At 37.5% G+C, this 12,548-nt stretch overlaps 1 protein-coding gene across 1 annotated transcript in view; it reads left to right on the plus strand.

Annotated features, from left to right (window-relative positions):
* Positions 1 to 10,252: 10,252 nt before the first annotated feature.
* LOC150098853 (trypsin-1-like) overlaps positions 10,253 to 12,548 on the plus strand; it is a 42,578-nt gene continuing 40,282 nt past the window's right edge. The window contains exon 1 of the mRNA XM_090405765.1: positions 10,253 to 10,301. Coding sequence (XP_090261891.1) covers positions 10,253 to 10,301 — 49 coding nt within the window. The remainder of the gene's footprint in view (positions 10,302 to 12,548) is intronic.

A 12,548-nucleotide genomic window follows, 5' to 3' on the forward strand; every position in this document is an offset into this window, starting at 1 on the left:
TATAAAATAAAATTAACATGGATTTTCAATGCACAGGTGAGGCACCATGTTATCATGTGAACCTTTTCATACAAACATTTCTGACGAAAAACAAGAAGAATAAATGACGGGAGCAGTCGGTTTTTAATGGGATAAAACGTTAAAAACCTGAAACAAAGCTTAATAGAAGAATGTATGATGAAAAATTCTATTCAGTTAATGATAATCAAAATTTAATAAAAGTAATGAGCTTCGAACAGATCCTAAGTTCGCATTATCTCAAAAAAACGGCATTTTGAAACCGTATTTCCAAGGAAGTTCCTTAGGCTCCACCATAAACTGAAAAAGAATCAGACATTTTCTAAAAAAGGTCTGATTCTTTCAGAAGACATCATTCCGAGTATCTGATGGTCCTTCTTTCACCAACACTCAACTCTATCACAAGGTTTGTTTGAAGCTTGTTAAAAAACACTACCACAAGCTGACATTCATAATCTTTCTGCACAGGTCTAAACATATTTAAAACGTTAACTCTGGTTCATATTCGGTGAACTTCAAACACACTCGACTACTTTTTTTTATATGGCTCCCCCCATGAACGGTTATATGCAAACCTATAGTATATTTGTACCATGAGTGGATTAAAGATTTTATTTATTTATTTATTTATCAATTTTATATATTTTTAAATTTATAAATGTTTTATATTTTTTTAAATTTATTTTTACATGAACTTTTCAAGCAATTTCGGGCTTCTAATAAGCGTGGTCTGAAGTAGTCTCAGATCAGGTGATGACATTCATCTTCCACCTAAAGGAAATCGCAAGCATCCATGCCCACAGCGGATCTGAACTCGCAGACTGTTGGTTGGAGAGCGTATACGCTAACCACTCTACTACTGACTTTGTTTGTTTTTGAAACAGCTTCAGTCCTGCACTTTTTTTCTAGGGTTACTTCAGTCTGTTCGAGAAAAATGTCGATGGCTTTCTTCGGTCCTTCTCTTTTCCCAGCGCTCCACCGATCGTTAGAAAAAAAAAAAAAAAAAAAGAGGGGGAAAAGCTGATAAACTGAATCGCGAGAACGAAGCAACATTTGCCTCACGGTTGGTAAGACATGGATTCGAACTCTGTCTATAATGCATGGGGCCTGTATAAGGAATTTTCAGCAGATGGCTGGCTCATCTGAAAACTCCTTATACAGAGATAGCACAATCTTTCATTCCTGGGAATACAAGCTTTTTGTTAGGTTGGATAGTTTTTGAATTACTGTCAAAGCAACTTTGGTTTGCAGAACCCGAGTTTCCAGAAGAGAAAGTCTTCGCATCCTAAAAGGTTATCGAAGCCAATTTTTCCAACTGAAGGGCATAATCGATACTAATTGATCTGTTGTGGAGGCTCAATGGAACCAATTAACACATATAAATATGCTACCTTCAGATACTTAGTCGCCTCGATAGCACACCTAGAGGAACTAAATCTTTTCCTAGCTCTTGTTCCATTTGTAGAACTACTGTAATGTACCATTGCTTTATGCAACCATTCGTATGAGCAAGTGAAATGGAAAGAAAAAAAAAGAAATGAAAGAAAGAAAACTTTTTAAATTAAAAAACATATCAAAATATACATTTACGCAACTATAAAATTAGCACTGCTAGTTCAGTATTATTCATGACAACTACAGAAATAAATATGGCAAGTACAACATTCTCCTACTGGTGGTAATTCTTTTGACTCTTTATGAATGAGTGGACTGCGTAATTGTACACAACTTTCAGATTCCCACAAAGTCTTATTTCTAGGTCGAAGTCTGAATTATTACAGAACTTCTGTTGCAACACAGGCTGCTGGGTTGTTTGTTTTTAATCGAGGGAAAGAGGAAGTTCTCTAGATTTCATACACTACAGTCTCCGCTTTTTTCCGAGAAAACTTCTACAGATCATATTGTTCAAAAGAATTAATTCGACCAAATTTATCATATTCCTTACAATTCCTCACGAGTTATTTCCTTATAATTTCAGTTTCTTACAAGTCCTTATAATTTCCTTATAATTCATTACAAGTTCTTATAATTTCAGCTCAATCGGACAAACACGAGGTTTAAGGTTGAAGGCTCGCGTTCCTCTCGATACCTCTACAGGTCACCTCTATAGCTCGACCTCGATACCTCTACTATTATATTATCGAGGTATCGATATTATCGAGATAGCGAGGTCGCATCGATACCTCTATAGGAAGTTGACTGCAATTTAGAAAGAAGCGACCCCTTGGTTCACATTATTGTTTTCATTGTTGAGAATATAAATTCTTATAAACTGGATTTTATTGGCCGAAGGATTTTAATTGATACTAAGTAAGAAATACCAACAATTTTGTCCCAATTAGACTTTAAAACCCAGAGTGTGGTGGAGGTACGTGGATGACATTTTTATTGTATGGAAAAACACAGACAGAGATCTTTTTGATTTTCTTACCAAGATCAACTCCTTCCATCACAAAATAAAGTTCACCTTGGAACTTGAGAAGGACAAACAATTACAATTCCCGGAAACTTTAATTAAGAAACAAATGGATGGACATATCAGCCTTGCAATCTATCGGAAACAACCAACACAGGTCGATATTTGCACTTCACATCTTCGCACCACATTTCTCAAAAACTAAGCATCGTACACGTGCTAAAAAATAGGGCCTCTCGCATCACTACAGATGATAAAGATCTCAAAGATGAACTATCCCACATATCGAAAACCCTGATAGACAATGGTTATCCAAAAAAAAAAAAAATTGATTCATGAGATACTTTTCTGCGAACCCCCCCCCCCCACACACACACACAACAACAATCTGAGGAAATACGTTACAAATCCACTATCGCCATTCCTTATGCTGGGACAGTTTCTAAAGAGATTGCTATACTCCTCAAGCCACGAATGACTTTTAAACCTTTAAAGACTATCCGCCATTTTTTAAGATCTCCGAAAGACAATCATGCCTTTTTCAAATATGCCGGTGTCTATAACATCCCTTGTTCATGTGGATTAAATTACATTGGTCAGAGACCTCAAGAAGTTTGAAAATCAGAAAAAAAGAACAGGTAGGAGATGTAAACAATAACAGAGAAGATAATTCTGGGTTAGCCCTTCATTTCTCAAGGGCAAACCATACCACTGAATGCAACAAAAGCTCCATGCCCTATTGAGAGGAAGATTTCCGCTCCCGATACATAAAAGAAGCCATAACAGTCATCCGTTCTAAACACAACCTCAATAGAAACCAAGGATTAATTCTAGCTGATATTTGGAAGACCCTCATAAGATCATTAAGCACACCAGAGTTAAATTTCACTGCTATTTTTTTTCATGTTGGGCCCATATACGAGAGGTTGGCTGGTCAACCTATAGTACTTTAGTACCGTATATGGGTAGTGTGATGGGAAAAGAGAAACTTGTTGATATTCGATTTGAAAGCCTGTATATTGTATTCCTTGGGAAATACATCAGGGGGAAGACTGCACAGCAGTAGCAGGGATGAAGGAGGAGGAAAAAAACTTGTTCTGTGGTTTCAAGGTGTGCTATGAAGGGATGTTGGACGGTCGCTGTACGTGTTCCAATGCGTTTAGTACAGAGTGGAGGAATTATTAATGCTGTTTCAGATTAGCATTTTCCATGAAAATATTTGTAGAATATTCAAACTGCAGAGACTAAACGTCTATGTGAAAGTGGGGAGGAGTGAGTTGGTAAGAGATGGAGCATTTATCAGTCTAATTGCTCTTCTCTGTATTGAGTCAAGCATTTTGAGGGAGCTTTTAGGAGCTCCACTCCAAATGTGAGAACAGTATTCGATAGCTGGTTTTGTGATTTGTATATTTGCGGATTTGTGATTTGTACAAGGTTAGCAGCTGTTTTGAAGTGAAGTAATGCCTTGAGCGAAAGAGGAAGCCTAGTTTTTTGGAAGCTGAGGATGCAATGGTTGTAATGTGTCTATGCCAGGAGAGGCCTGATGTCATGGTAATTCCGAGAAGAGAAATTTCATCTTGTCTGGAAATTTGAGCGTTATCCAAAATAATACTGGTGAAGATGTTTGTTTGTGGGAAATAAGACAGAACTGGGTTTTACTAAGGAAATTAAGGGAAGTTGTAATTGATGTTCTGTGGGTTGTAGTGAGTTGTGTAGGGTAATTATTATCAAATGAAAGGGAGGAATGCAATGTGCTGTCATCTGCAAAACTGTGTATTGGGTTGGAGGTCAATGACCTGAAGTAGGTCAGAAGGAAGAGGGTCGGTGACAGAACTGAACTTGTAGGACCCCAGCATTAGTTGGATAGTGGGAGGATAGGGAGCCATCTACCATCACACATAGTGTGCGTCCAGACAGGAAGCTGGCAATCCATCTTCAGAAGTCCTGAGATAGTCCAAATGATGGAAGTTTGCTTAGTAAGCCTTTCTGCCAGACCCGGTCAAAGGCTTTAGAGATATCAAATGCAACTACTTGGGATTCACCAAATATTTCCATGACATATGTCCAGAGATGGGTGATATATACGACAGCAGGTCACCTGTTGATCGGCATCGACGTAATCCGTACTGGTGGTCGCTTAATAGCCAGGTACCTTCAAGGTAGAGTAGTAGTTGAGAATTGATAGGTTTTCTCCATCACTTTAGATAGGATTGAGGTGAGTGAGATAGGGCGGTAGTTAGATGGCAGCGATTTGTCACCCTTTTTGGGAATGGGTTGAATATAGGGCAATTTCCAGGCTTTGGGATATGTATACCAGTGGAGTAAGATTGTGTACACAAGGCATAGGATAGGAGTCAGTTCTGCTGCACAGACCTTCAGGATAATTGGAGGAATGCCATTAGGTCCAGGAGCTTTTTTCGTGTGTCTAATTTTGACAACAGGTTTAGGATCTCTTTCTGACAAAAGGATACAGTAGACATTGCATGTTGGGCAGTTGGAATGACTGGCAGTTGGAATGATTTGCTATTGTCAGTTATGCGTGCATTGGAGACAAAGTGTGAAGTCAGGAGATAGGGGTGGGACTAGTGTAGAGTAAAAGTTGCGACCAATTGCCTTTGGCAAGAGACCAAAAGGCGTGGCTACCGCTAGGACAGGCTGCAAGTTTCCTGCTTTTTGCCCGTTCAAATTCTGTTTTGAAATCATTGATGATTTTTTTGCATTTGTTTCGAGCTTCAGTATAGGCACTGAAGGAGGATGGAGCTCTTAATTTGAGCCAGTTGTGGTATGCCTGATTTTTCATTTGCACAGCCTTTGCACATCTTTTGGAGATCCAGGGTTTGGATAGGGTAAGGCAGTTCAGAGAAGTGTGGGGGAATGTATGTTGTCATGCCAGTGAGGATTACTTTGGTGATATGTTTGGATTGAAAGACTGCAAACAATAGTCCAACCATGGGAATGAAGCATAGTAGTCTCGGAGACTGTCCCATTTGGCACTGTTATAATGCCAACTACTCTTGCAGGTGTGAGTGTGTAAGCGTTGTTACATGGAGCAAGAGATGAGCACTAAGTTGTGGTCAGAATTACCCTGGAGGCTCACTACATTCACTGTATATTTGGAAGCGTCATTGGTGAAGAAGAGATCTAGGGTATTTGGGGAGTGATTTGGGTTATCTGGTATTCTGGTCGGCTTGTGGACAATTTGTGTAAGGTTGTTGGTGATGGGAAATATTTCAACGTCTCTGCCTGCAGGATCTGTACAAGTGGAAAAGGAAAGCCAGTTGGTGTTATGGACATTACAATCACCTAGGAGGATGATTTCACTATTAGGACAGTGGGACTGGAGGAAATCTGCTTTTGAGGAAAGGAAATTAAAGAGCTCAGAGTGGTTGGTGGTATTAGGAGAGAGATAGAGAGAGACAGGAGATGAATTTGACTGAGTGGGGACGGATATTTTTAGCCAAAGGTCAAAGTTGGGCGATTCTAGGCTAGGTTCATTTTGGCAGATTATGTCAGAGCGGATATCTGCGCACACACCACCCTTGGGTCGAAAGGAGTTATATAGTGTATAGTTTGGATGGTTGAGATAGATAGTGCCGGGAGGTGAAATTTGAGTTTCTATTAAGAAGAGTAGGTAGAGTTTGGTTACAGGACGTTCCTGCATAACAACAGTTGACATAATACACGCTCCATGCGTTTGATGTATGCGTTCTTCTGTATTTGTAAAAAATACAATTGTATTCGGTTCATTCCTTCACGAACAGTTTAAGTTGTTTTGTATCTCTTTTATTCACCATGAAAAAGCCAAACAGCTAAGCTGGCGAAACTTGTTGGTATTTCTTACTTAGTATCAATTAAAATCCTTCGGCCAATAAAACCCAGTTTATGTCAATTTTCTTATGTTTAGATGGTCAAAAATAACATAGAATCAATATAAATTCTCCTCTAATACTTGAGAACTGTCATACCAGCAGCAGCAGCAGCAGCAGCAGATGCAAAAATATTACTAAAGTAATGGCTGTAAAGCAGTCGTTTCTAAGTTGCGATAAATAGCGTCACTTCAGAGATATCACTGAGGAGACAACAAAACTCCTGTAACTCACATATACTCGTACGAGTATAGTGGTGAGACAATTACATGATCCATAGCTTTATGTGGTTGTCATCTCACTCCAGCGCTTTGCTATGCAAAAACTGTACATATGAATTCAGTCGACTACATCCTCTTTCCATGCTCTATCATGTCACTATTGACGCAACTGCTGTTCTTATTTGCAAATGCAGTCTGCAAAGAACAGGGTAACGTCTAGTTTACATTTCTCATTTTCTAGCGCATGTAAATCCTACCGAATACTCTGGCTACATCCATAAAGTACTACACATACTTTATGAGAGCTGAAAAGATTCGCTGTTATTCGGTAATTCGAGTATGCTTATCACCGATATAGTACGTTCTTTTTTCCTAGCAAGTAGAGATTTGACAAAATATCACACACGGTGTATTTTAAATGAGGAGACAAATTTTGCATAAAAATAAAGACTAACTGAAGATGAATTATTTATTTATTTTCCAATATAATATATCCTTAACTTAACACAAAGTTTACATCGTTCATACAAATTATGAAATTGCGCTGGGGGATATAGCAGCGGCATCTTGTTTTTCAATTTCGGGGGAAAAAATCCCCTGGTGCTAAATCCGGTAAAGGCAAGGGGGTATTCAAGCACTGTGGTGGATTCATGTTTAACGCGCCATGTGCTGGTGCATTGTCATGCAGCAACAGCTTGCTCCCCTCTCACTTGTCTCAACTTCTCCAACCGGACCTTTTGCTGTCCTGATGGCGTCGGCAATCTCCTTTCCATGTTTCGCCGTTTAGTTTTCAAGTTACGATTCTCTCTGAAATGATACGATCTTCACACGACTTAACACGATCTCAATCAAGAAATGTCTACACGCGAACTAATGAACCTATCGCAACTAGTGTATGCTTATTAGAAAAAGCACACTCTAGATGTTAAAATGATATACTATTACCGTAAAAAATCTATCTCGTCATTTAACGGGCATGTTGTGTAGACATCGTAGACACTTTTATATAGTCAAATAAAAATCCTTAAAATAATTTTATTTTATTTTATTTACCTCTTCTATTTATTACTTTTATTTATGCTTTATTATTTATTTATAATGGCAGCGGCAACGTGGATAACCTTGGATGCATTATTGTGTAATATATATATAGATATACAAATCCCTTTGGACAAGTTTCGATTAGTAGGCCTGTGCTATTCTTGATATGCATTCTGCGATAGCGCGTGGTAGCATGTGAAGATCAGTGAATGCCATAATTCACACCGCGATTTGGCTGCTTTGTCAGAATCAGCAATGAAGTCTTTCTACAAGTCATCTATATCACACACATTTTAGTAATAATTTCAAATCCCAAATTCATCCAGTCAGATCCTATGCATAGCCTACGACTGACCGAACAAATCATCTGATATTTACGTATTTTGCTAAACGGACCTAACAATTATTCAAAATAACGATTTTGAGCAAGGCTCAATGTGAAATATGGACATGATGTCCATATTTCATCTTGAGACTTGATCAAAATCGTTATTTGAATCGTTGTAAGGTATATTTAGGGAGCAGTTCATAATAAATAAGCAATGATTGCAAACGCACCATTTTAGGATTGTCGACTGTCATTTTCTTGCTTGTTTTAGATATGACGTATTTCTAGAACACGGCTTTTATATTTCTAAACCAGTTCGATGAGTTATTGTAGGAATGGGCGAGCCATGTTCTTTACAGTATTCTCCATTTTTCGACTATGCTGGAATTCTCACGAAACCTTAAGAGACGTCGGAAACTACCATATTCTAATTTTTTTCTGTTTTTATTTATTTATTACATAATCCGAAAAACCTTGCTCTAAAGACCAAACATGGAAGTTTTTCAAGCCATAGCAGGCCTCGAATAAATGGGAAGGTAAGTCGCACACCGGGAGGGACGAAATTCATCTCATGCCTAACGTGGTCTAAATTGGTTGAACAATGTAGAAGAAGATGCAGAAGGCGAAGGAGAAAACAATACTTTTATTCTTCGCTTCCTTGGCGGTTTTTTTTTTTTTTTTTTTTGTTAATGTTGAGGCGCATCGGCTATTTCATTAATTGAAATCTCAAATCCGTAATTGGTTTCAACTTCAAAATTTTCATGCCATTCTTACGCTGCAGATTATATTAATTAGTTACTTGTAATTAATTGGAAACTAAAATGAATTAATGGTAGCGGTAGTGGCAAATGAACAATATTAATATACAACCAAAATTACTCCGGGCCAAATTTTGGTCATAGTGATTCATATAATAACAGCTGGGTCTGTAACTATATAATATTTGGCTGAAGAGTACTATGTTAAGAGTAACAACAGTTACTCTTGATATATATATATATATATATACAGGATGTTCGGGATAAATTTGACAGTTTCGTAAGGAAAAAGAAAATCTTCTTTGTATCTATTAAATTTAATGAATTGACAAAAAAACATTACAGGCAGAGTTAATTACAATACTATCAACAAGATTTACTCAAAATAACCACCATTAGCATCGATCACAGCTTCAATTCTGCTTCGGAACCTCGAACAAGCTGATGCTACAGTCTCCCTGGGAAGGGCCGCAAAAACTGTTTTAATTTTATCCATTAACTGGGCTTTTGTATTACTGGAAGTGCGATTGGTGTCTTTATCAACTGCGCGCCATACAAAATAATCCATGGGGTTAAGGTTTGGGGAGTTTGGAGGCCAAACATTTGGACTGGTGAAGTCGTAGAAATTTTCAGACAACCATTTTTGACTTTTCCCAGAGGTGTGGCCAGGGACCGAATCCTGCTGCCATACATACGGCCTACCATTGGCTACCCTTGTTATCCAGGGCTTGACTACAGTTAGCAACTCCACGAACAAAGCCCGAATTCCAATGCCAGGGTTCTTCAACACCTGTTCCTGCAGATTTGCGAGGAATTCTGCTGTACGAACGCAATCAGATCGTCTGCTAGGGATCTTTCTTCTTGCTACATCCTCGTAGTCACCATTGCAAGTCTCTAGTTCATGCCTGATTGTTTTTACTGTATTCAGGGAGCATTGGGCAGCAGTCGTAATATCCTTATTTTGATGGTGGGCACGAATCATCATGATGCAAGTTATTCTCTTCCATGATTCAGGTAGGTTCCAGCTATCCATCCTTTCTGACATCTTGTATATGAATGAAGAAGGGTCCAAACTTTTAAATGAAGAGAAGTGTGTGTTAATACATGTAACTTACGGAAAAATATAATTAATTATAAATATGTCAAATTTATCCCGAACACCCTGTATATATATATATATATATATATATATATTATCGTCAAAGTTTTCTCAGTAATTAAATTCCAACAAAATTATATTTTTATAGTATCTGGAAGAATTCAGTGAAAAAGGTCACATTTTTTATCTTCTAGATTAATTTTAACACACGCGGAAGTTGTGAGTAATACACATTATGAAATCTTCTCGTTGTTCTGGAAGTAAATAAGTATCCATTTGCTAATCTTTCTTCTGTACTCAGCGTGTTCTTTGCAGGACTTAGTTTAATCTCATGGACCTAGTTACGTCCATCACTGATACCGCGGCACACTTAATGGAATAATAGGAACGTTCCAACATCCCACCAAATCCCTATCCGTTATAAATCTTTGACTTAATAATATAAAATCCACCTCTTCCTCTTGTGCTGCTCCATTTAGTGAACAACAGAACAGAAGTGGAAAACATGAATCGTTTTGGAAGTTTAGCGTTCCTCTATATTATAGGAATGTCAGGTAAGTTAGATATTACTTTCGGCTAACTGAAAACGTAGATTTTAAGCTGTTAGAATGATGGTATGGAAAATAGTAATAGAAATTACAGTCAAAGAGCAAAAAAAGTAGTTTATAACTACTTTTGAAGCGGTACACACAAACTTATGCACACACATACTGGAACTCTTTATCATAAAAAAGAGAAAATATTTATTTGGGGGGTAAAAACATTGAATTCATAATCACATTAAAATTTTGAGGTCATCTTAAAAAGTTCTCAATTTAAAAAATTCCTAATTTAACTTATATTGAGGAATAAGTGTGACCTGCGTGTTTTGCGCGAATGTGATTCCATTTACTTAAGCAGCAAATTATTCAGAAACAAAATGCACTGCTCATAGTATTTTGTAGAGAAACGTTTGAAACATATTTCCTATGATTTTTCGAAGATTATATTCTCATTATTTAAAGTAGACAGATAAGGAGAATATGCCTGCATATGTCTGAACAAAGAGAAGATCCAAGAAGGAAGGAAACCCGTAAGGCATTTGCAAATTTTAAAAAAAAATAATTAAAGAAATTCCGTGTTAATGTGGATTTAATTATATGCTTAAAAATCCCTTCTTTCAAGGTTTCAGTAAGTAATGAACATCTTTAATATCATTACTTCCTACTGCCTCCCTACGATTTGAAATAACTACCGTCTGAAACAGATATCTTTTTTTTTATGTTTGATCCATGAAAAAGCATAAGGGATATTAAAGGGATGCGGGCAAAAGCTGCACCCAGTGACATTGGCTCAACTGTTATTAGAAGTGGAGGCAAGTTTTCCGCATTCAACTTTTTTTTAGAATCGGACTGAGATATGCTGATTTTATTTTTTGCAGCATACAATGTGAGCTTCAATATAAACTGATTGTGAATACTGGAGTTCTAGTTAAAAGTCATTCGCGATACGCTGATTTTTTTTTCGAGGACTACTTTGATGTAATTGTTGGAAAACCAAAGCTTGAATAGAGGTCGGGAATTTTGGATGGAATAAAAGAAGAAGGCTTTTATTCCAGTGAGAATTATTTCTGTTATTCGGTCTGAGCAGGTGTTTGGATCAGGAGCATAGAGATCGGACCATGAAAAGGAGGAACAGAAGGTAATTGGTCGCGAAGCTAAGGCCATTTGACACTCTTGTAAAGGCAGAGGAACCGTCACTTAGAATGGCTAGATGAAGGTTGTTCTACAGTGAGGGAAATTTGGATGATGTTGTGGTCTGAGTTATCAAGAGAGGAACTGATAACCACGATATATTTGGAAGAGGACCTAGTCAAGAGGAGGTCTTGGGTATAGATGGTTGTCTGGTAATCTGGTGGGATAGATGGGCTATTTGTGCTAGGTCATTGCTGATGTTAAATACCTTAGCATCACTGCCTGCTTGATCATTGTTATAACACAATATGGTGGCTTACTACACTTAAAGAACTGTTTAATTCTCTTTAGGAGCAGTCAGGGTAAATAACGATTGATAACTCATCAATTCACTAATTTTATTATGAAGAGGTTTCGTTTTTATGTCATTTTTACATAAATTTACATCTGCGCTCTTCATCCAAATTGACATCTGTAATTCCAAAATTTGTTAGAACATGTGTGGTAAACAGATACCACATAATTATCATAATTTATCTTCTGGTTAACTTTCTTTCAGGTGTATTTCCTGAACACTACAAACCAGATACTTGCATTCAAAGTTAACTAGTAAGGAAATAATCCAAGGATGACCGGCTTGGTTAGCCGACTGGATAATCTACTTTTCCAACAACAGATTGTAGGTCTGCTGTTGAGCGGCAAAATATTAAGAAATAAGTATATATTACTTGGTTACTGGGGAAAAAAAACACTGTAGGATAAATTACCTCACAGGACATGTTTAAAATGACTTCCATTTTCAGCCAAGTAGCTGTTGAGGCATATCACCATTCCTGTTAAGTAAGTTCCTGACTAGGGTAAAGTACACATAAAACTCCACGGAATTTAGATGAGGTGACGAAGGCATGTAATTGGTCTACCTCAAATAACTCCTCTTTCAGGAAACATTAATCAAGACACCCTCAGGCCTCGCAGTTAAAGGGTGGTGAAGCTTCATCATTCATGAACAGCAATATTTTTTCCCCATTCCAAGGAAACCTCATCGAATACATCATGAAGGATGTTTTCAACAGGGATTTACAAGAATTCAGAACAAAAGTCGTATATGTAAGGAAGTTTGGCAAAACA

Source organism: Typopeltis vanoorti, chromosome 15 (assembly GCF_054136105.1).
Source record: "Typopeltis vanoorti isolate ZY-2024b chromosome 15, IOZ_Tvanoo_1.0, whole genome shotgun sequence".
NCBI lineage: Eukaryota > Metazoa > Arthropoda > Arachnida > Uropygi > Thelyphonidae > Typopeltis > Typopeltis vanoorti.